This window comes from Dromaius novaehollandiae, chromosome 6, assembly GCF_036370855.1.
Source record: "Dromaius novaehollandiae isolate bDroNov1 chromosome 6, bDroNov1.hap1, whole genome shotgun sequence".
In the NCBI taxonomy this organism is placed as follows: Eukaryota; Metazoa; Chordata; class Aves; order Casuariiformes; family Dromaiidae; genus Dromaius; species Dromaius novaehollandiae.
The window spans coordinates 12,429,550-12,455,523 of NC_088103.1; the positions used below are offsets into that span (position 1 = coordinate 12,429,550).

Here is a 25,974-nt window from a genome sequence, read left to right on the forward strand (position 1 = left end):
GAGGAGCGGAGGCGCCTGAGCACCAGGCAGACGGGCATACCCCTTGCGCGGCCTGCGCAGAGTATCCACGGGTTAGAGGGTGTTTTTTTTTTTTTTTTAATAAAAAAATTAAAACTCCAGAAGAAACAGCGTGTCAGCTCAGAGGGATGAAGATGTTCAGCAGAGGGGAGGGAAGTGGGAGAACAGCCCTACCCCTTATTTCAGCTAGCTAGTTGTGAGGTTATTTAGGTAGGATGAAAGGGAACAAGGACAAATCCCCGCTCCCATGACTTAGCTGCACAAAATAAAATTGCAGGAGACACTTGAGAGAACAACAAAATAAACTTAGCTGTTAGCTCCAAAGCTATTTTAAAGGAGGAGCGGCTCTCCCTCTATGACCTCAATTTTGTGAGGAGCAGGATTTTTCCATCAGGATTTAATCTGGTCTAGATAATTGCAGGCTGCTACCAAGGGGTAATTTTGCTGTGCACCCTTCTCCCCAGGCCTGTTCTCTGGTCTGATCTAGTAATTGGGCACCTGCAGAATAAGCCAGTTTAGCTTGCTCCTTCAATAAAAGAAACCAAAGAAAGCTACCAAAAATGCTCTGTTCACCCTATGTCTTTTCATCCAATTTGCAAAAGAGCAACACCCAAGAAGTCTGTTTCCAATGGACGGGGGAAACTGGTTAAGCTCGCAATTCTGGCAGGAAGAATAGTGACATTAGTTCTTACCACATAGACCTGAAGTAAAGGGGTCTGACACGAAAGCAAGGTAAATGGCTGCCTTTGGTGTGGTGATTTCCTCCAATACACATGGTAACACTAGGAAAAACACAGGTATACAACAGAGTTTGAAAATGCAGCTTTAACATTGCACTAGCTTTAAAAGTTTTTGTTTGGGTTTTTTGTTTGTTTTTAAACTTGCACAAGTCTCTCTCCTCATTAAGCCACTGCAACAAATTCTTTCCCTCAAGATAACAAGCCAGGATGACTTCCCCTTAGCATTCTCAGTCTGGCAGAACTAAAATGGAGAGATCAATTAGGATGCTGCAGTGCACTCTGAGAAAATGCACCATGTGACATAGCTGGCATTGTTGCCCAGGAAAAAATTAAGTGAGGGTCAAAGTGCTGCTTACCTGGGAACGGTGACAACTGGTATAACAGGGACTTTAAGTGATCCTTCAGTTTCCTCATACACGTAATCGCTGTAGATTAGCAGACAACAGTGAAATTCTAGGTTTTATATGAAGTCCTAATACTCTCTCTCCAGCAGTTCTTGTCATTCCTACCCTAGTTCAAATCCTACCCTAGTTCTGTTGTCAAACCTTCAAAGGCAGGCAGACTTTCAAGCAAGGCAGGCTCCCACTTTGTTCCTGAATATATCTACGGAAAGCATGAAAACAGTTTTGAAAACCTTCTAATTTTACAGGACCTATTAGGGTTCTTCTCAATGATCTGTTTTCCCAACTTAAGGTAGAAACTAAAAGCCCCAAACAACTCTCACCAAGGCTGCATCTGCTTCACCTTGAGCATTTTAGCCTAGGACACATGTATAGCACTATTTTAGAATCACCACAATCAATCCCTGAGCAGGTCTCAGCATGAGAAACAGCACGAAGACAGCTTTCACCTGTACTCATGAGTGTTCCTGCTATATGCTAAACATTAGTAGAACGAAGGAAAAAATTCAGCAGTGTTTTCTGACATCCACAGTTTCTTTAGTAGGTGGTATTTTTGTATTGTATGAACTGTTCTGACATTAAAGAATTGAGTCATTGCAACAGTCTGCATTTCTAGGATAATATTGTCACAGTGCATAGGATACAGGCAGCTATAAATAGTAGTTAATGAAGCCTAGCAAAAGAGGTCTGGAAAACTAGGTTAGCCTTTTTTTGTTTCGGCTTTGATGATAACAGCATACTTGAAGTGAGATTTGAAACAGAAGACCTGAGTTTACCCATTCGCCACCCTTCTCTGGCTTACCTGAGAACATGAAAAAAAATTTCGTTTGTCTTTTAAAACGAATTCCAAGGATTCCTCAAGAACCTTTGATCTTTGGGGGGATTAAGCATCCTACTTTAACTTTACCCTCAGCAAAACATCTCAAACAGGTGGAACTACTGCATTTAAGTTACCTTTAGCAGGGTAGGTTTCATTTAAGTGTAAATCAACATCAGGCTCCATGACAAAACCACGATGACAGTTTAGTCACTCTTCAAACAATTTTATAAGTCTCTTCAAAATTCAGATAGACTGTTTCAGTACAGGAGTCATAATAAAATACAAATTACAGGGAGTAACTAGTTTGTAAGTCGTAATTCAGGTAATAAAATATCCACTGCATCCTGCTCAAAGCAGCATTTATTAAAGACAGAATCAAGATAAGTCAATGCATAATGAAGCTTTCCCTCCTACAAATATGTAAACAAGTTGACAGCAAGTTATTATTACAATATAAAAATTAAAGCTTACTCTTTTTTTTTTTAAAGCTACTAACTTTAGTCTCAATACAGACAGTCTCTGGTCTGTAGCATTTAAAAACAGGAGTCCTTGAAAAATGTTAAAGTATTGCCTTTACACATACACATTTCTGTAGAAAAATACTTAAAAATACCAGCTTCCCATTGATAAAAGCAACACCAAAAATAAAACACATCTTTTGTCATGAACAATAAATGTTAAATGCATCTAGTATTTACTTCACCATTCTATTTTACCAAATTACTTTCTGCTCATTTTAAAATTCATTATAATTCACAAAAAATATCTGGCATAACAATATTCAGTTACTTTCAGGTAGCAAAGTAATTAGCATTAAGTAGCTAATATTGGCAATTACTTTGTAATCAGAGTCTGGCCTTTATTTGCAACTGAGACCATCAATTTAACCGTTGTCTCAAACTATATATTTTAAAGTGTACAGCAAGCTCTTGCTAAAAAATCAAGAGTCAGTTTAGACATTCTGGAAAGGCTTGAAACCATCATATGATTTAACAAGAAATGCATGTTCTAAGTACCTTTAATCTCTGTGGAAGTTTTTATTCTCTAACTATATTAACAGTACTGTTGTGGCAGTTAGTCAGTTCTCAGGAAACATTTCACTCATAAGATCACAAAGTTTGACAGGAACCATCTATTTTAAATTCCACAAAACAAAATAAAGTCAAGTTTTGATCTTGAACACTTTTCTGAGAAGTTTACTGGCAAGAGCCACATAGATCACTTCTGTAGCTGCTAAGGCAAAAAAGTTTGAATATTCCCTGTACACAAAGTTTAAAAGACTGCATTATATTTTTAAAAAGTCAACTAAATCCAACAAGCAGAGAGAAATATATAACATTTGGATGAAAGCAAGTCATGCCATTGTGCCCTGTCAAGCATCTGTGGACAGTGAACAGCAAGGAAAAAACTTGAGATACCAAGAGCGAACCCATTACGGGATAAATTCAACAACAAGAATCAAGCTGTCACGGAAAAGCTTTACAGTAGGACATTAGACTGAAAAAACATCTAGGAAAACAAAGTTTTATCACTACATTTATACACAAGCAGTAATTATCATGAATAATACTGCCAGCATTCTTAGTTCCATACATATCTTGGGAAAAAGGAGAGTTTATTTTTCCAGAAGTTCAACCCTTGGGCAGGGGGAGAGGGGAAAACAAATTAGAACCTATTCATTAGTACAGTGAATTTACAGCAAGCCATTTCCAACAACATTTCTTGTGCAATGAAACCAAACCAAGAAAGTCATGTCCTACCACAATGTAGTAAGAGTTCTGCAAGTGCAATGTGGCATTAGAACAGGGAAAGCAAAGGAACATATTTGGAGAAATAAGCTATACACAATATACTAAAAAAAGATAAGTGATAAGGTGATATAAAGGTTGAAATATTTTTAGATTAATGTTTTGACCTACTGCATTTTGTATTCACAATGGAATAATATTGCTGACAAAGTTGCTAGGTGGCTCATTAGACTGGCCTGTTACTACTCAGTTGAGAGCTGTTAATACCTTGTACTGTTTTGAAAAACCTTAACTGTGGAACTAACCGTGACTTTTAAAGTTTGCATCGTGATAGAAAAATGTTAATTTAGCCTTTGTCACTATTTAATTAGCAAGTCATGTTTGTCAGAGGCAATAGCCTCCAATACGTAACAACATGTACAGCAATCTAATGACCACAATTGTGCTGGAGCCTACATTTCTGTTCAAATGATCTTGAGCCCTTGAATTGTGCAAGGAGCATACCCCCTGGAACAGCATCTACATGAACCTGTAAGAGGAATGTAATTCTGAAAGAAGGACTTACCCTGCTCCTTCATACAGGATTCTGACTTATAAAAAAAATGACAATTTTATCGTCATGCTTACCAAAAAAGCCAGATAAACATTATGAGTTGGTGCAAGATGCACCAGCAAGTGCTTGAGAAGGATGCTTAACTGGAGAATAAGGAATTAGAGATTATATCCAAAACCCAGATAATCATAACTTTCAAGGAGGGGGAAGATGCAAATACAAGAGCCTCATCTTCTCCCAACTTCCTACATACCAAAGCACACAGACAGCCTTACCCCTATCTATAGCTTTCCTACATTCAGAGAAACAGATGGGAAGCACAAGCATTCCTGGAGTGCAAGTGATGAACCACACCCCATGGTGGCTGCCTTCCCCATCAACATCTCCTCCACCAAAGCCCACAAAGATTTCTGTCTGATTTTACTTCCAAAAGAGGGGATAAAACTCAGTACAGAATGCAAAGGGACAGAGAAATGAGAAATGCACTGCTGTAGAAGTCTACTGGGCTACAAAAAAAAAAAAAAAAAAAAAAAAAAAAAAAAAAAATCACACTGAGTCCTGCCCAGTGTCTTCAAATACCAGACAGTAAGACTAGCAAAGTAATCTGAGAGCAGCAAGTGCTAATTCCCAAATACAAATGTGCACAAACAGCTCCTTACAAAGCTAGATCACAAACCAGTCTTGGTTAGAGGACAGCATTTTTGCACTATATTTATTTGGGAGAGAGCAGGCTTCCTGTCTTCTGGTATGTTACTCTGTCTTGTAGAAGACTACTACAAGCTTTGGCCTTTTAGTCACATACGGAATGTTGCAACTTCTTACTAAAGCATTTAACTTCCTTGGCACACTAAAAGCACTGTATCATCAATATTGTTAAATTTGTCCCAGACACTGCACTTGACTTACAAATGCCTACTATAGCAAGTCAGTAACATGATGCCAGTACAGACCAGCTGCATTTTCATCCATGCTATTCAAACTCTAGCCCACAGAAGGCTGCAGAAGACTATTTCAGATGCCAGGCCACAGTAACAGGCCATTAAGAGTTGACCAGCATTGAACTTCCTATAGCTGTAAAAATATAAAGAAAAAGAACTGCAGCAGACCCAAGCCTTAAGAAAGTGTTTAAAAGCGCCGCAGCAAGTTTGTGGATGACTGCCATATCTGGAGGAAGGTCTAAGAAATGGTGTCCAAGATTCAAGGGTAAGAGGAATCACATGCCATTTTCCTTTAAAGAACAGGAACACCATGTCTGCCAATGCCAAGTAATAAAACACTACCTACAAAAAGTGAGGTCTCCTCCCCCCCAATCCACAGTAGAAACAGTCGCACGGAAAACTAAAAATTAGTCTACCTCTGAGATTTACAGGAAACAGAACCAAAAAGGACCTCGAAAGGTCATTTTGAGAAGTCCCTCCCTTGAACAACATTCCAAAATTAATCTTAGTGTGCAAATATTTATGACACGTGACACTAGGCTGTGGCATGGCTGACTTAATCAGTTAGAAGACAGTTAGAAAAAGCTATATGTAAATATTTTAGTAATAACTTTAGCAGCAGAAAATACTACACAGCCAATTTTAGAACCCATGTATGATATGAAATAGACACATTCTATAAATATATATATACACACACATTCATATATTCTTAAAGTAATCCAGAGCAAAAAAAAAAACAAGCTGTGGCCTGAATAGTCTATCATACATGCCTTCATGTCAGCATGACTTCCAATATAGGGTTGATAGACCTCAGGGATCTGAGCAGCCTATCACTGGCTACAAGTTTCACTTACCACAATTTTAACCGAAAACTGACTTTGTAAGTCATGTTACCTCTCTCTAGCTGAAGAGGGGCAGCGAGGGCAACACCACAGACAAAAAACCCTGCAGCCCTGTAACACACAGAAAGGCACCTGATAATGTTAAGTGTTAGTAGCAGTCATCTACAGCATCTTAGGTATACTTAAGCAAACTGAGATAAATTAAAAAAGGACTATGAAATACATGGATTGCTGGCATTCAAAAGAAAAACCTAACCTACCTAAGAAGTCACTAAAATGACATGTACAGCTGTAAATTAGTAAAAGTGTGCAAAACTACGTAGTTTTGCATAAAGTGCTACACGTACCCCCAGTTTGCACCTATTAGTCTTATGCAAGTTTCTCAAGCTTGAAAATATGATGAGAAAAGATCTTAAGGATACACCAGATCTATCTGGTCTTTCCTTTTCCTTCCCCACCTTCATCCACTGTCCTTTAAACAGTGTGTTTTTAAGTTACATATAGGCCTTTTCAGGAATTGTAGCTCAGAAAAATATTTAAAGTATTCCTATCTTTCCATGTAAGCTAGGGGACACTGGATTCAATTTCATGAGTTCCAAATACTTACAGCCTCTGCTAATTCAATAATTCAGCTATTTGGGTCTGTTAGTAACTCTGGAAAAAGCTAGCCTATTTTCTGTCACTCATTTAATTCTTACCTAATGGGTGCTGAAATTCATATTTTAACTTGGCCAGATTTATGTCTAAACAATAAGAAATTACAGAAAAGCAAAGGAATACTTTATCCAACAGGCTCATAAAAACCAAGTCCTCCCCTATCTATTCATACATATTCATCATATGAATTACACACACAGATCTTTTAACACGATGTACTGAAGTCAAGTTAGTATAATACAGCAGTTTGTCTTGCAGGCGTTGTGCAGTACACTCAAAAATACACTGTAGGTCTCTTCTTTACTCTGTATTTCAGTGATCCATATCGTATCTGAGAAGGGGAAAAAAAATCAGAACTTAACAAAAAGTTAAATAATATTTCTGTGTGCAGTGATCTTAACTTTCCACTACTGCAATTCAGTAAATGGTCTTTTAACACGCTTCAGACACTCCACATATTCAATAAGAATCTAGCTATGGCAGAGATGCATCTTCAATAAAATTGGACAAGAAGGGAAAGTCTCAACTATTTTCTCAGAATTACATAAGAGCTCTTGGGAGATTCCATAGACATTTATTCTGAAGAATCTTTAATTCTGTGACATATGTATATACAAAGGACTTCGAATTCTACATAGAAACTTCTTTGTGGGTTATAAGTGAAAGCAGGTGATACATGATAGCACAAAATGTCTGTGGGAACCAAAAATTCTGAATCATCTTTCATCCATTAAACAACAGATACGCAAGTGTGCACAACTAAGACACTCAAATGCAGGTGACAACATTACCACCTACAACCCCCTCCCAAGGCAAGCAATTCCTGGAATCTGGGCTTGGAGGTGCCAGTATTAACATCACAAGCACAGATCTATTTTATCTCCTCTTCCCTTTTTCCTCCACATACTTAATTCCTCCCCCCCATATTCCACTTAAGAGCCCCAAAGTACAAGAGCTTCTAGTCCTGATATTATCACATCCTTCTCCATTTGACATTTTACAACCCAGTTATTGTTGATAATCCCTCTAAGATTAAGAAAAAATACTTTAAATTCCTGCATTATTAAAAGCATCAAGGCACATTGTTAAACAAACTCAATACTTAAGTAAATTATACTTGCTTCTTTACGGCCTTTAATAGTTTTCACAGATTTCATGCTTTGAGACCTTCGAAGGCCTCTCTGAGCAAACATCTCATCTTCTGAATGTGTCCCCTCCACATCTTCATCTGTTTTATCATCTCCAGCATTTTTTTCCAATGGAATTTTGTAACCTTTAAAAAACAGTTGTATAAAAGGAAATAACTTAATAAGTTGTATAATAGGAAATAACTAACTTTTAGATTTCTAATAAAAGCCATGAGTTTCATCTTTAACACACACATTATTTATCTAAAGAATGTATCAGTCTGCCAGCTGTTGGGGGGGGGGGGGGGGAAGAGAAGGCATCTAGTCTACCAGGAAGAACGCATTCTGTAATTTGTGATTTGTGGAGTACAAGCCATTTAATTCCACAGGTATGTAATGCAATGGTCCCTTAAACTGCCAAAAATTAAAGCATCAATCTGTTAGCTTTTGCTTTATATTGAGCTGGAAAAGCCATACTGGTCATTGAAAAGAACTTAAGGTTTTTGCCGCAATGCTGTTTGAAGGCTATTCTATAAGAAAACAATACTGTGCACATGTAGATGAAAAACCCTCATTCCCATCTCTCGCCTAGTATGCGTCCCATAGTGTTCCACAGTCACTAATAAATATATTAACACTGGCACCAAGACCAGTCTGAACAGTAACTACCTCTTCACATCCTGACAACTTGCAACATATTATGCTGAAAGTTCAGCCTTTACAGGTAAAAGCTACTAAGTGGGACACTTACCTTCCACCATCCCTATTATAAATTTTGAACTTATTACATGCTTAAAAAAAAACCCTCAGCATTAAAGGTTAGAGAAATGTCAATGTATCACATTGTATTTTACACTTGAGATATTTTTAAAAATATAACATATATATTTACTTGATTATTCTGTCCTTCAGAGTTTTACTATCTCGTAATTAAGAACAACTCAGGTGGTTTCCAGTTTCCCAGTTTTAATTTCCCCCTCCCTTCCCATCACCACTCCCATGACTGTTCCCATTAAAAATTCTATATTAGTTTTCCATCCACAGAGCACCCTCCCCCCCAAATCAAAAAATTCACTGACATATCCTGGCAATTGGAATACAATTTCATGTTTACTTTGAAGAACTTAAGTTATTGTAGTTTAGGATTAATGCAAAATACTGTATTCACAGCAGCCTTCAAAATAATGAAATAGTTCCAAGTTTCATGTTATTTCTCACTTAGGAAGTATCACGTATCTGTGCTTTTTGAATTTATTTTTTAGTAGCATGCCTCAAGTCCCAGGAGAGACATTAGATGAAATGTAAGATGAAAACTGGGAAGTCTAAAAGCAAGAACAAGAACATAGTGTTCTTCGTGATTTACTTTCCAATTCCATATAAGCTTAATTAACACCAGCTGATTATGTTTCTTCTCCCAACCTTCTTGTTCTCCACTCCTCCTCCCCAAGGAACAAATCCTAACCTTTCTACTCCATTTCTCCAATTTACTGCCAGAGTTCATTTCACATTTATAATTTAGGCTCTAGAACCATTTTTTTAGCTCTATGAATATCTTTCCTCATATTCATATATTTCTGTACATATATTTAATATCAAAGTTCATTTCAGATAGATACAACATTGAAGTGTTATTTTTCAGGACAGTTTAAACCCTGCAAACTAGCACCAAGATCATTACCAAAGACTCTCACTAGAGGGTGCAAACTGCTTAAAAACAGGTGCTAGAAAGATCTTCAGGGTCATGAAAGCTCAGTCTCCCATCACAGACATATCATAAGGCCCTCCAAAAGGGTCTGTTTTTTTGTACCCAGGCCTCCATTTAGAAAGCCATTCCAGAACCTACAGGCTCTCATACTTAGGGACATCCTTCAGCCTCCAAAACCAAGACAACTTAAGCCAGCAGTTTCCTTAGGCTTAAGCAGACTCTTTCTCCTGGTCATTTATTCCCTCAACTCCCCTTTTCAGCTTTTCTTTTTCTAAGTTCAGAATAAAGCTCACCTACTCCACATCTATTTGAGGCAGACTCGCCTCCTTTGCCATTCTAGAGGCAAACTGTGTGTGCCTCTAATATGGCTTCAATTTATCTTTCTTAAACATGGAAGATTTGAATCACATGCTGTATTCCAAACAGTATCTTAGTAGGGATGAATGGAGTGACACTTCTTTATCTCTACTTGTGACACCTCTTCTGATGCATCAAGATCACATTTGCCTTTTTTTACAATTACACTAGCAGGTCAGTCTTTCTACAGCTAGGTCTTTCCAACTGGTTCATACAGGAACTTCTAAGCTCAGATTTAAAAGTCTGAAGCAAGGTTTGGTTGCATTTAGCATAGTCCTCGCAACTCTTCCCACCACCACCCCTTTTTTTCTTTTTTTTTTTTTTTTAATATCTTTAATGCTGAAGCAATTCCAAAAGAACTCCAAAGTTCTAGCAGATTTGGGTCCAAAAGTAGAAACAAATAAACTAGTTTTAACAAAGCATTTTGACTTGATAGACAATGTCATAATTACTGGTTATTTGTGCAGCATAATCTGTAGCTAAATAATGTTTTTACTGAAAATGGAGTTTTGAGCATTTTCAAGTTACTTCACGTAAATAACTAATGCTCTGTGATGACATCGTCTGTAATGCAACTCTGAGAATGCACGGGCTTTTCCCCTGGCCAGTACCCTGCCTTTACACTGACCTGCACAGGACACCTCCTGGGCCCAATTAGCAATTGAGCTTTGGCCATTCATGTGCCTATTTATCCCTCAGAACTTCTGTGGCTACCATTTGATTCCTGAAAATCTTTATACTCCAAAACCATCACTGCTCCCCAAAATGGAGAGGTGTAAAGAAATGAGAGGCTTAACTAAAACAAGGTGGGGGGGCGGGGGGTGGAGAGGGAGGAAAAAAGCAGCCAAACAAAGCTTTTGTAAGAAACACCAACCACTTTACATTTCAGCCTCTCAATTTAAAAAGGGACAATTGACAGATGTCAGCTGAAGCCTTTTTTAAGCAGCAGAGACTCAAGAGTACAGTGCACTAAAAGATTTCTGCAGAAACATATTGGTCACTACACATCATCTTTTGAGTGTTGATATGCAGTCTATCATGACAACTTAATGCTTTCATTCTTCCCATCACCTTCCCATTATTAAGCTTTACCTTGGCTAGTAATTCTTGTCGCTAATCACCAGAGATAGGAGTAATGAGCATGGTTTGACTGCACTGTTAGTGGCTGTGTGAGAAGTAAGTAGTTTTGGAGGTATTTCTTAACTGATACAATGTATCCTGCTCAAATCAACTCTGCTCAAATGTGCAGGAATCCTTTGTAGCCTTTACCATTTCTAGACAGAAAATATATTCCTGTTCTTCCCCACTTTTGTATTTCATGCACTTTTCTTTTAATAGCTAAAACCAAAATCCTTTATTTTTATACAGACATTTACCTGCAGATTCATTTGCAGAGGCTCTGATTTTCTTTTTTGTTTCCGGCAATGTTTGATAGGGTCTCTGTCCCACTGGCTCATCTCCTTGTATAGTAGTCAAGTCATGCATACTGAAACTTCTCAGTTTCTCAGTTATCGCACCTTGACTCTGAAATACAAGAGTATCTTTGAAAAGAGATGTTTTTGACTTCACTGTTCAAGCTGGGTTAAAATGGTTACACCCATTCTTTCTTGTCATATTACAAAATTCACTGAACATAGGCATGCAGTAAAATTTACATTTGCTTTAAGCATTGCTTTTACCTAAGCTTAGCTACACATTACTCATAGGGGAAAAAAGTTAAGGGTAAGTTCAGAGTTTCATTACTAATGTCTCTTTTCACTCCTTTAATCTTAGCAAATGAAGGCTTTCTGGGTGGAGGAAAAACATTTAAAACTACAAAATCTATAAGATATGCTCAATTCACTTTGAACATATTTCTGAAGCAGTGCTAGGAAGCGTGACAGTGGTTTTAACACTTCCATCTAGGAAAAAAAAGTGGTTGAAGATAAATATAAGAATCTCTGCAACTTTACATTTTACCTTCCACAAATTTGAATATGCATAAGAAAGGAAAATAGCATTAAAAATACAATGTAACACTAACCCAAATAACTAAAAAGCTGGCAGCACTACAAAAGCTCTAGTTGACAGAAACTTGAAACCATAAACCAAACAGGCTCATCTGGACTACAGGCTAGCAGGTTCTCTTACTAAGGTATCTTTACTGACATAATACAAACCCAAAATCTAATACTACATACAAGGATAATCATATTTGAACATTAGTATTCCTTACTATCTTTGTCTACCTCTCTTCTACATGGAAGATGTAGAAAGTCTCCCTTTGGAAAGAGGTTTTGTCAAGCATTTCTTTCATCTCACATCTGATCTTACTGAGGAAGAAGTACATTACTCAATGTCATGTTAAAATAACATTTAATTCTTCCCTCCTGGGCATACAAAGCAAAAATTGCTATCTCAGAGGAAGGTTGTCTGCCCTTGTGCATGAATCCCACCTTGGACAAGGCTTCAAGATTTGATTTCATTCTTAAAAATTAAGTATTTGAGTAAAATTCCTCATTTGAACACTAGCTAACTGTAGCAGAAGTCTGTTTGGGTACAATTCCACACACCTTCCTTGGCAACAGCATCAGCCTAAGGCAGTTCTTGCGCCACTGGCCCCAGCCATTTGTTACCATTCTTGTGCCAACAACTGTTTGCAGATGGTAGGCCAGCATGCTAAAGTCATCCATGTTAAAAATAACCACGTAAAGCGCAGACAGTGGAGTGATACTCCTTAAGCTTGCACCGGGGGGGGGGGAGCCCTGAAACCAAATACTCATTTTCTAATGACTGCTCCTTAGCCCAACACATAAAATTGAGAGCGTTCTACACAGGGAAGAACAACGTAATTTAATTCTTACAGCAGTCATTTGGCAAGTAAATAATTATGAAGAAAGAGTTCATCATGAGGGAAGTAGAAGCCTTCATTTTTCTAGTTCTTCCTACACACATGTAGGAAGACTGACAGTCCTCAGCACAACTGCAGTTTTTGGCTTTGAGCTGCAACGTATTGTTGACACTGCGCACTCTGTGCATAAAATACACTAGAAGTTCTGAAGTTAATTTTTATTTCCTGAAACGGCTTATTCAACAACTCACTGCTTTGTAACTGACTGCCACTCCACAAATACTTTAAATGAACTTAAGGCCAGTCTGTCACTACAACAGGCACCCTGCTACTCCTGTTCTTGCATGAAAAAGCATTTGCATTTTAAACTGAATTAGGAATCAATTATGCTTGAGGACTAACACCCAGCTGCGAGGACACACGAAAACACGAAGAGACAGGACTGCTTCTTTTGACAGCAAGTACCAGCTTACAGTATTTGCTGCAATGCAAAGGCTGTTGTTCAGTCTGCACACACTGCAGGAAGAGATGCAAGTGGAGCCCAGTCCCAGTCACTGAACGTTGATCGATACCTGAAACGGACCCATTCAGTTCTCAGCAGAACCCATATAAATTCGGCACAACTCCATTTGCTTTAAAACTGGAGGGAATCTACTATAACATAGTGACAGAAGTTGGATTTGGCCCTAAACAAGGTACAGAGAAAAACCACACTTGCTTAATAGTTGCGTAACGAGTTTGTTCATCCTGTGATAACACAATTAAGATAATAAGTAATGTGCTAGGAAGAACTGAAGTTACAAACCTATAGTCACTATTCCTCACTGGAGGGGTAAGGGATTAGATCCTAGTCGGGAATGTTCAGCCTTGTTTTTTCAATGCAGCTTTTGCATACTGAATTTCACTTCCAAAGGAAGAGAGTCAAACTATGTGCCATAGAATAACATTGTGCCCTAAAGCGAACTGCCCAGCTAACGAGGCGAGAGCTCTCGGGGAACACTGCCTCATTCAAAGAGGACATCGCAGATGGCGCCTTCCTTCCAAGAGTACTTGCCAAGATGGAAAGTTTCACTCAAGTTATACATGCAACAAATGTTAACAAGTTTAAAAAATACATATACTAATAAGATGCAGGACACATGCCTGATAGAGTCATAATAGGTATGGAGGCTTTACATCCACTGCTGTACTGCATAGGCAGGGTCACACATTATACTATCTTATGCAGATACTCCCCCAGTCTCCTCCTGCCTGGATGCAATCTAGAAGTACCCATCCCACCCCTAGGAAGACCCAGTCCAGCCAAATCAAGACAGGCTACGCAGAGGTGTTCAGCAGAAGTCAAAGTAGGGGACAAGTTTCAAGTTCTTACAAACCACCAAGCTCCTAGAACACACATTGTACAAGTCTGGGGAAGATTATTCCACCACCAAAGCCCAGAAGAACCAGATAGTTGTTTTCAGTTGGAACTAAGCTTTTCATGAAGAACTGGATTACTTGCAGCTCAGAATGGAAGTCTGTCTGAAAAATATTAAACACCTTTGCTACAGGAAATGCAAGAACAACATTCACATTTAGAGCATTATTTATTGGGAGTTTTCATATCTTGTTTAGAAAGTTCAGAGTTACTGGCCACAGCTTGAAAGCAAGATGTTTGCCTGCAAAACAGAAGACAGCAGCCCAACTGCAGGCGGGGCTGAAGGGAGCTCTCCCGCTCCCACGCTTACCCTGGGCGCAGCAGCAGCCATCAGCTCTGCCCCAGCCACCCAAGGCGCTGTGCACATGGAGGGGGCAGGAACAGCCGCAGCTCCCCTCTGGCTCCATGCCAGGCTAGGCACCTGCACTGGTGTCCAGCTATTCCTATAATCCCTACCAGTCAGAAAGAGACACTGTGGGCTGGATCCAGCCCAGGGGCTGCCAACTAGACCATATCATATCTGCCTGTCTGCTATTATCTACAATTACAACTCAGGCAAAGACAGAACAACTCTGGTGCCTATGTTCAAATGTAAACGAATGTTGAGAAGTGGTGGACTGTGGTGTGCTGTTTAAGACAATGGAAACTTAGGTATTAAAGAGCCTGCTTATTTTTTCAACGGTATTTCCTGGAAAACATTCAATATTCTTCAGCGGCCACATTCACGACCAGTGAGAAGTCTGGAATTTGTAAGCTGTAACAGGTTTCTAGATCTAGTTTTAAGTAGATATAGCCTACTTAAATGGACTGCTTTTTGAGACTACTCTGACACTATGAAGTTATTAGTACACAGTCTCTCCAGCTGACCCCCATACATGGAATGCCCTTCTCTACTTTGCTAGTGTGTATTTTTACAGCCTGTATACTTAACCCCTACAAGCTGTAAACAGACACCACACAGTGCATCTGCCTCAGGGAGTCAGCTTTTGTGGAAGTTGGACTTGCATCCCTTCGGTTGCCGGGATCACCGGCCAAAGCTGCCTGCCTTCAGCGGAGCAAGCTCCACACAGCCCCCGGGTGCACAGAGCCGCCCGGAGACCTCCTGGCCCCGGAGCTGCCACGTGCAGCGCCTGCATTCCCAGCTGTCCTCCCCGGATCCCCGGCCGACAGGGGGGCCGCTCCCGCTCCCTCGCCGTCTGGAGAGGGGCTGGCTGTCCCGTGAATGACCTCTGCGCCACGCCGGGGGGTCCCAGCAGGGAGCGATGAAAGCAGTACAGCTGGTGACGTCAGCTGCTTAACAGTGATACCAGCTATAGGTACCACAGCTGGCTGCACGATCATGCGCTAAGGTGGAAGAAGGGGAAGATGAACAATATTAATCAGCAAGGAGGCAGCAGATTCAGAATGACAAGAAGGCATAGAGAAACATGTGCCCTCACAAAAGTATTTTTTAAAAAAATAATATTTTAAATGAACAATAGTTATATGACCTTGTTTGTATTAAGCTGTATTTCACAGTTTAGTTAGTCTTCCCACAAGTGCTGAAACTAGTTTTCTCTAGTAGCCTTAAGTGTTGACAAAAATCAGAACGTACAGGCAATTCATGTCTTCAAGAATCTGGAAAGCAAAAGCTTTGAAACACAGGACATTAGTGGAACTTTGCACTGTAGGCATAAGTTCCAAAAATCCATATACAGTTGAGCTGAAAGAGTTCCAGCAAGTTTCATACTAGCAACAAGACCCCTTTAATGAGTCTTTTATACCCTAAAGACAGTTTTGGTTTTTGTTTTTGTTTTTGTTTTTTTAATTACCAAACTGTAAAGGTCAACCTAGAGTGCACCTCACCTTCAAGTACCCTGAATTTAGAACTTCAGAAAGATTTGTTTTCTTAATTAACATGACAACAACACAATTTTTCTAATGCATGCTATTTAGCAGATTTTTAAAAACACAACTTCAAGTGGTACCTGTCAGCCAATACAGTCAGGGCAGGCAAACCAGGTAAACCTACTTTCTTGTCAACTGTTTAAGAAGGAAAAAGCAACTATAATTGAAAGGTATTGTCTGGAGATGCATTTTACATGAACAGTGGCTAATACCAGCCAAAAAATGTCAGTATCGGAATGTAAAAGAAGCCAGTACCCCTGCCAATTACATTTCAACTTAACTATAATGGAGAAGGTTTAGATCTATGACAAATTTCAGTAGACAGACCTAGGGTGTGCCTGTCTGCTCCAGCCTCCCCTACTCAGCCAACTAGCCTTTCAACACTAATCCCACATTCCTTTGACAGCCCTTGGAGAAAACTGTTTTTTCCCACTTTTGATCTTGTAAATGTTCCAGAGAGTTTCCAGGCAATTTTACCACCCTTCTAAAGTCAGCTTCGACAGAGATCCTAGTGTCCTTTGCTTGGACACTTTAGTGAACAGAAGCTTTCTTTGGACCTCCTCTCTCACTTGCCTCCCACAGTCTGAGCTCCTAATCTGAGATCCAGCATGTCAGAATAAGCATGCCTGCTCCATCCAAAAAAAAAAAAAGGGATGAAAGTGTGTCAAGTGTCTCTCTTTCCTATCAGGACTGTTTCCACTAACAGGATTCCACTCCTGAAATCCAATAGCATCCTCCACCACCTCATGCTGAAGGGATAATCTTTTCACCTGCTGGAGGCAGCAGTCAGCTCTTGAAAAACAGGGAACAAAATCAAGAACACATGCATTGTCTCCATTTGCTTGCATGGTGCAGTCACGCTCAGCTTTTTGGAATGACAAACTGGAGAGAGGTTTAACATGCCAAAATAAAGATTTTTTCTGAGAGTGTCCTCTTTCATACTCTTTAGAAATCATGTCTATTTTAGCTATTTGGTATTGTGGTAGTTGTTTTGCCCAAGTGTCTCATCTGCACTGAACTAATTCTGTACAAATATTCATGAGCATGTTTAACAAGTTTTAACAAATAGAGCAGGCATCTTGCCAGTCACAGCTGAATAGCAATGAAATCCAAACATGGACATTTGGGCAAAAGTTATTCGTTACTTCAGAAGGAAGTGGGAGGAGATATGCATGTTATTTATTTTACAATATTTCTGTAGCACTATACGGATTAACAGGGAAACATCCAACCTCAGCCAACCAGACATGGGGAGGGCAAGGAGGGGGGGAACCACACAGAGCATAAGTATCATTACAGGTGCACACTGTGGCATGTTACTATTGCTGTTTGGCAAAAAAAATAGCATTTTTAGCATTTAGAATAGCACAGTACTCAGTTTTTCCCCAACAGCATACTTTTGTGAGTTTTAAGGGTGTTTGTTTTTTTTTTTTTTTTTTAAACGACCTATTTTCATTTTTCATGCTGGATACTATTATTCCTCTGGAGGTGTACTCTACTGTATTCTAAACTATTTCATGCCTTAAGGCACTACTCAGAACTTGAAAAATAAAAAAACCCACCACACCAGTGACCAAACTGAAGCACACTGTCAATATTTCAAGCTCATTACATTCATATTTTAAAGATAATTGTTATTTTCAAACCAATACTCACATACATTTTTAAAGAGAAAGCACACAAACAAAATACGCGTGATTTTTTCCAAGTCTTCCTTTCAAAATAGCATTTGAAAATGCAGTTCTTAAACATGCCTTTCATTTATAAAACAAGAAACTCATATACAAGCACAGGAATTTCTTAAGTTAAATACTAACTATACTTGCTTAACTGTGAGAGCCTAAGATCTCTACATTTCTTCATATCATCCATTAACAGCTTTCAAGTCTTCAGTCCAGTTACTATGAACACACCACTTTCATTTATTTCCAGAATAAAATTAGTCCTGACAACCTTGAAGCTATCATTTAACTAGCACATAAGTGTCCTTCTCCCCACACTTTTTTTTGTTTTGTTTTAAATGGAGTATTAGGTAGGATATTCATTACAAAGGAGTCACTATGCTAGTCAGTTCTACTCCTTTTGGCAGGTCCCTAGCTGCTTAAAAGTTTTGCTATGAACTTTTAATTTGTTTTCCTTGATCTAGAACCACCTGAAATTCAGCTGAAGACCATGAGTTCTGTAGGAACTCAAAACAGGAATAACTACAGATCACTTCACTTTGGAGTTTAATGGAAGACACAAGACAAAGCAAGAGTATGCTAAACAGCAATATGCAAGCTTATGCTCAGTGCATTAATTTAATATTTCAATCAACAAGTGGCAAACAAGTTAATTGTGTCAATACAACTTTTCTCTGTGGTAGTAATCTTTCATGCCTTACTTCATATATGCAGTTACCTTGATTGGAGGAAAACAGCAGAAAGAAGCCAGAAATCCTACAAATACTTTGTTTACCAACAGGAAAGCACAACAGAGACAGAAGAGAAACAATGGTCATCTTTACTAACAGCCTGCATAGAAAACTGCATGGTATCTTTTGAATTACAGTAAACTGATCCCCATCATCCAAGAAGTGAGTACAAGTCATTTTAAACAAACGGATGTAGTATGAAGAGGACTACAGTGCTGCAACCTTTAAATTGTGTTCCATGTTTTCAATACACTTGCAAAATTAATCTCTTCATTCAGGAAGGGCAAATCCTCAGTTCCATTACACTGCTCAATAAGTATATCAGGGACAAAAGCACTTAATGAAAGTAAAGAGTTACCTTTACCGCTGCTGTCACTGCAGCAGTTGCTGCCAAATTCAACCCCTGCCTTCCAAAATTCACCATGGTCTCATAGCCTCTTTCTTTGGCTTGCACAATGTATTCATCAATTTCCTAAAAGCAAAAGCAGAACAAACTCAAGTTTGAAAGGGCTCTGTGTATGAAATTCATGTTACCCCCTCTTTATTGATGAAAAATAATACTGGGAAGACAGAAGAAATCTTTAAGAAAATATGTAAAACAATAACTACTCTTGCTTTTGTATCCTGATATAGTATTTCATTCACATATACCCTCCCATTTAAAAAATGCCAAGTCTGGACAAACAAGAAGATAAAATTGATTGTAAATCACCTATGTCTGACTCAAAAACACTGCAGCTACATAACAAGTCCTTTATCAAGAATAAGCTTAACTTGCCAGACAAAAACTGCTCTAAACACAAATATGCTTAAGATGAAACTGAAAAGTTTCTCGGAAAGATAGAGTTGGCTCACAGAAGCCAGAGCTTTGACATAGTTCAGTACCAAGGGCAATATAGTCATAATATTTGTCTCCTGCATACTGACTACCTGGAGCTGGAGATGAAGGCTTCAAGGTAGTTCACAACAGCTAGCAGGCTATGGAGAAAAATCCCTTTGGCTTATGAACTTGCAAACTGTTTGCAGTTCAGTCTTCATCAGGTCAAGATGACATTACGTCCCCTGTCCGTATCAGTAGTAATCACGTCAATTGCATCATGTGCCTAATAAAGGCCAGGCACTGGCAGGCATGAATACCACACTCTGTCCTGCGAGGTCCTTCAGGGCAGCCCGCACACTTTTGCTCATCGCTATTCCCACAAATCCAAACAGAATACTGAAAGAGAGCTGAGCAAGTCTGTGGCCCTATCATCCTTTGTCTAAAGCTAAAGCTACTTTGGTTGTTTTCTGTTGTTGACTGGTCCTCCCTTACACCCCAGAAAAAAGTATCTCCTCATCTCTTTTCAATTCGCACACCAGAAAATTCATCAACATCATTCATCCTGAGAAGTTTTACGACTAGGTTAAGCTTACCAGCATATGATATTTCCACATTTGGCATTAAGTGTATAAGAAGTTCTTACCCTTTCTTTAGAGGAAAGAAGAGGATGGAGAAGTTTTCTGTAGATTAAACTTGCCCCTCTTGTATAGGGCGAAAGGAGCCAAATAACAAAAGCAATCTTCAGCTCATAATACAGTGGAAACCTACAGACAAGTTGCACAATATTATTATTATATATTGTTACACAATAACAACCACAATAAGAAAACGCACACTAATTCACCAGTAAGAGGCCTTTGCAAAAATGATCAAATGTTAGCATAAAGTTCTTCACTTACCAGAAGTTACATAAGACAAAAAGTATACAAGTTACCTACAAATTTAATTTTTGAATTCAATATGGCATCTAAAAAATGGAAATGGGTAACAAACCTGCTTTGCTTTATAAAATCCTGCACAAAAAAACCCACATAATTCATCCATTTAAGAATTCCATTCTCCTATTCAGATTCTATAGCAAAGGTAGCAATTTTATAGTCCCTACTTCCAAAAAATAATCGTGTACAGCAATTTTGCAAACAGGTGTTATTCTCTGCATACATTCCGAGAGCTTTATCTGTGAAAAGCTATCTACAAGTGCAGCTTCTTTATAAAAATTAAATCAGTATAAATCAAAGAACACCAGAAACAAGTATAGTTATATCTAAAGTTAATAAAAAAAAGAGCAGACTTACCAAGAGACTGTTAGGTCAGTTATTGTTTCAGTAACCGTATAGAGAGCAAACACAATCCAATACATCATCCAGCGAACCTGAAAATTAACAGTCTTCAGTAAGAACTTGGATTTCACCTTTTTGTAGAATACGCAATACACTTTATGGTCCATCAGAGCATAGCTGTCAAAGCAAGACATTCACCAACATCTCAGTCTGTATCAAGTGGCTTTCAAGTGAAATTGTATAAAGATCCCAGAGGGTGTTTTTCAGTGGTAAGAAGAACTGGTAGCAGCTGCAACAAGCTAAGTGAAATGGCTGGGTCATCAGGGTCACAACCTCACCTAGTCTGTCTTCGAATTCTACCTTTAGAAAGCTTTAGTGATATGGCAGGGGCACACCACCACCGTGCGAAGACAGTCAGTAGATTATCGTAAGCATGAAGTATAATTCCTGCTATAGTGCTAAAGGATATTTCACTCTTTTCCATACCCATCCGTTCATCTACAGCATACTCAAATACTCAGCATTAGTAAAGCTAGGTAGCCTTTGCTTTCACAACATGCATTATTCAGCTGTGTTTTGCAGTGAAGTTCTACATGCACGCTTGGCATTTTGACACTGACACAAGGCAAGACAAAAGCATTTTCACGGAACTTTGTAATTCTAATCTTATGCCAAGAACCATGACATTCTTGTTAATAAAAAACTCACATCTAAGTGTCTTGGAGAGAGATAAACACACACACACCCCAAGGCATTAAGGTTTATACTACACATCAACATTCTGAGAACAAGATGATGCTCTTTGATTTAATTAACTGACTATTTAGGTCTATTTTCTATTTCATTTTTCTTGAACATGTGTTCAAATTTGGGTTCCTAAATTGATTGCATCTTTCAGAATACAGATTGCAGTCGTAGTTCCATGCATTTATTTTCTCTAGAAGACCAGTGGCCAAAAGTAGTGTATTTCCAAAATAGGTCAGTGCAAGCCACGACTATTTTTCCAGTTATTACATATTGAACAAACATTTTTAAAAATTCCAATGTTATCAGTATTAAAAAAACAAAACAGTAAAAAAAAAAGATGTCACCTGCAACCAGATGCAATAGCTTTGTTTCATTTGCAATATACAGATTACTAATTCTTTTAGCCTATACTCAAAGCATTAAACACTGCATTCGCTAGATATTAATGTAGGTCCTGTTTCACATTACTCTCTCTTAAAAGGTAGACTACAAATAGTTTTCTAAGCAGAATGTTGCTCAAATTTAGACTATAAGTTTAAAGCAATCTTTCTTTGAAGTGAACTTATGTAAGTACTGAAAACCTCATGCTGTACTGCTATTTCATAGCTGTGCATTATGCTTTCAAACCACTTCCTTTGTCACAACTTGAGACCCATTTATCTTAAATAGTTTTCTGCATTTCAGTTTGAAAAGAAACACAGTCATGTGATGACATTCTTCTCTTCAGTCACTCAGAGGATTTAGATATTTTAGGCTTGAATAAGCTAAAACAAATGTACACAACAGCTGAAGTCATCTCTGACAGGCCATGTGACATTTAGACTGGTGACCCTTCTGTGAACCAGAGGCCACACCTGAGTAAAAAAAATAAAGCTAACATCCACCCTCACCCATCATGTTATACATTATGTAGTCATATTATTACATTTCAATATTATACCCACGTTACTCATTCTTTAATCAACATCTACTTTCTAATTAGGAGCAAGAGTAGAGAACAGGAGTTTTCCCTTGGACTGCAAGGGGAAAATGCTCTGCAGAAGGACATCCAGCAGAAGGGCACCTGGCATCTGCCAGGAACCTTGCTAAGGTCTGGGCAAAGATTCTCAAAGAACAGGTCCAAGTCATATTTAGTACAAGCAACACATTATGTGCCAAAGTATCCTCTACAAGTGAGCCTGAGTGACTTAGAGGGGTTTTTAGACCAGGTCAAAGAAAAAAAAAAGTTGTAAGGAGGTCATATTAAATATTTATCACTGTCCAGAAGACCATCACCAACTCAACTCAGAGACAGAATTACAAGCAGCTTTGATTAGATTTTGTTTTTTATGTTGAAAAGGGTGATTACAGATTTGTTCTGTTGGGCTATTTTTCTGCCATCCAAGTGTTACCACACTCTTCTCTTTGTTGGTTTTGGCTGAAGAGCATCCTTTCAAGGCAGGATTTTGAACCAAAGATTTGAGAAGACTAGTTGTTCAGTCTTTAAATTTTGTTCTAGATGCTTATTACAGGCACTCAGTTGAATACAGTGGGGAGCGGGGGGGGGAAATCCATAATCTGGAAAAACCCTTCTCCTCAAAGATCTGAGTCAACTCCACTAGAATCAGGGTAACTACAGGAACAAATAAGCCTCCTCAAAGGCACAGATCCTAATTTCTAGAACCCAAGTCCGTAAGTCTTCTAAACTAAGAAAACCAGCAGCAAAACACACAGAATTATTTCTTTTCAGAAATAATCTTTAAACATTTTGCTGTGTCGTGACCTACAGAGCAAGTCAAGGTATCTGCACATTTTTTTCCACTAGTGGAAGCAGTGGCTAAGTCCAGAACTTCACCCATTATAAAACATTTGCAATCAGGCAAACAAAAACAGATGGCTGTGAGCCATAGGTAGCCCTGGAAAGGAAGCTGTGCTTGAGAGACAATGTGACCAGCAGTAGAGCTCTGCCATTTTGAAGGCTGCCATTAACCTACACCCTTGCTGCAAAAGAAAGTGACCCAGCTGAGGACACCAGAATCCAACCATGGATCTTGCCTAAGATCTCATGGGACACTCAACATCAACCAGTAATGGACTGGTAATTCTTCAAGCAATCACTGCTATTCCCTGCCTTTAGAGAAGTTGTGGAGTCATGCTCAGACAGCTAAAGAGGGTTTAAGAATAACGTGATACACCTCATTTATCTTGGCCCCATGAACATTTTGTATGCAACCGCAGATTCAGGGACTGGTCAAGGACCACAGGTGACTGAAGAGCAGTGTTTTTCAAACTAAGTTAAAATACACAATTGTAAAACATGATTACAGGCCCATTAAGGGTCTTGCACTAGTGATGGGCATCTCTAAAAAGTGTCAAAGAAAATCAGCCAAGCCATAGCCAGACACTTGAAGTTAAGTGTCAACATCTCAGCATTCTAGGAACAACATTACTTTTCTTTTTCTAGAAAACATACTTTAAGAAGCAGTGATAGTCTTAAATCAGAAGTGACCTCATATATTGAGTACAAAATCACTATCATCTTATCGACCCTATGGATCTCTTGAGGGAGGGAAGGAGGAAGTGGATCATAAGTTCTTCATATTAGATACTTTCCAGACAGAGTGCACTAACTATGAGACAGAGGAAACTTATTTTTGAGAAATTTTTTCCCCCAGAAGCTTCACTCTAGCAGGCCTTAACTGTATGCACATAAATAAGCTCTATTCAACCAAGTACATAAGTCAGAAATAGTACAAACAGGATGCCCACTTTGGAGCCGAGAGGGAACAACCAGACTAAGTGCAAGACATACAAAGACAGCAACAGCTACTGCATTCTATCTATTACTACAAGCAAGTACAGAGCAAAGCCAGCACACATTGGGGAAGCAGCATTCGGCAACAGCTACAGCTGCTTAGTTAGCGTAACCGATGGTATTGACTCCCTGTCCTGAGTCGGATAGACAGATTCAGAATGAGTCTCAGAAGAAAGTATAGGTTAGTTGCCAAAAATCAAGTCACACTATCGCTTAAGACAAAGGAGCAACTCAGTGACCAAAGCTCCTTGCAACCACCGCTGCGTATCGTTCTTGCGGCAACATGCATTGCTCACATTGAAAAATAAGCAAATTAACACATTAATTCTAAACTGCAGTAGTTATATTTTTTTTCCATCTTACTCTGTTCTGCTTCTTTCCTCCACACCTTTGTATGCAAATCTTTCCCTCCCTGGTTACATTTTTCCTCTTCTTCAAAAAAGGGTAGATTAGGCAGAGTTATCCTTTTCTCAGGTAATTTTTGTATCCTCTGTTTAGCTCTATACAATGATAGTTAAAGTGCTGCTACTGCTCAAGTGTTCACTGAGAACCAATTTCTCACTGTTTATATGACAGGCATTGGTAGAATTGGGGACCCTCTTGTTCCCCAACAGTGCATTATTCTGGGCACTGTGAAATGCAAACAATACTATTTAAGGCATATATGTTGGAAAAAAACCAAAATCTGAACTGTAGTATTTAATACAGCATAATATATTGGACACATTTCAATAAAGTCTGAGAAACCTTGACTTTAGCATTTTGAACACTGAGTTCAGGATTGTCACTGCAGTTCCACAGTTCTTGTATCTAATACTGACAAAGTCATATCAAGCTTTCATATGATTTATTGCATTGCATAATGAAAGTTTCACAGTTACATCTCAGCAGAAGCATTTAATTAAGCAATTAAGAGGAAAACAACTTACATATTCCTTCACATTTTTTGTCTTCACAGCTTTGTACGAGTAATAGGCAGGATAAAGCATCCCAAACACCAGCCTATTGGAAAATAAAGACAGCTTTTAGAATCGCTTATGTTGTACATGACAAAGTAGTGACAATGCATCATTACACAGATCCAACTAACTCAATTAAAAAAAATCTGTTCCATAGCTTGAAAAAATTTACAACATTATAGGCTGCTTGGAGTACATTTGGCAATACACAAAAATAAAAGTAGCACCGACGGACAAGGCTATATATCCCTGCAGAGCATGCACAGTTTCCTAAGTCTGCCTCTGACAGATGAAGCAGTGTAAAACCAGCAGCCCTTCTGCTTCAGCTACAAGCAAAACCAGCCCTGCAGCTCGACCATACCAAAAGACTGCTTCCACAAAAGCGGTACTATCACACTTGGATGTACTAGATGACAGTATAGAGATAATTGTGAGAGGGCTCTCTTTCAAATCCCCCACAAGAAGATTTTTAAATTGAGGTTTTTTGTTTTTGTTTTTTAACAACAGGATGAGCATTATGAAATATCAGCTCTTTTTGCTAGAACTTTAACAGCAACACATGGAAGTAGAGGCAAGAGGGAACTAATCCAGTTTTGCTCAGACAGACAATTTCTGCTAAAAATTCATCAAACATATGGTGCAGAGCAGGGAGAGAGGGTGCCAAGCAATCCACACTGAGAACAGGAGCAGACAGATCTGCTTTAATGAGAGTTTGTTACTACACAGTATTTTCAGCTAAAAATCTTGGCCACGGAGTGGTGGAACAGTTCTTTGTGATAAAGTGAACAGCAGCAGTTGCCATCTCCTTGAGAAATCCAAGAGCTCCATACTTTTGCTTCACTGGGTAGTTACACTTTGTAGAAGTCATGCAGTTACCTGCCCTTAACTCTAACTTGCCCAAAGCCACAGTTACAGAGA

At 38.8% G+C, this 25,974-nt stretch overlaps 1 protein-coding gene across 2 annotated transcripts in view; it reads right to left on the reverse strand.

Moving 5' to 3' along the window:
• Positions 1-2,321: 2,321 nt before the first annotated feature.
• The window catches only part of REEP3 (receptor accessory protein 3), a 41,900-nt gene continuing 18,247 nt past the window's right edge, over positions 2,322-25,974 (reverse strand). For both annotated transcript variants that reach the window (XM_064513681.1, XM_064513682.1), the window contains exons 2-8: positions 25,027-25,099; positions 20,572-20,648; positions 19,920-20,040; positions 18,815-18,928; positions 11,286-11,433; positions 7,842-7,993; positions 2,322-7,051 (exon numbers count right to left, since the gene is read on the reverse strand). In XM_064513681.1, the coding sequence (XP_064369751.1) occupies positions 6,995-7,051; positions 7,842-7,993; positions 11,286-11,433; positions 18,815-18,928; positions 19,920-20,040; positions 20,572-20,648; positions 25,027-25,099 (742 nt within the window). In that variant the 3' untranslated portion in view covers positions 2,322-6,994. The remainder of the gene's footprint in view (positions 7,052-7,841; positions 7,994-11,285; positions 11,434-18,814; positions 18,929-19,919; positions 20,041-20,571; positions 20,649-25,026; positions 25,100-25,974) is intronic.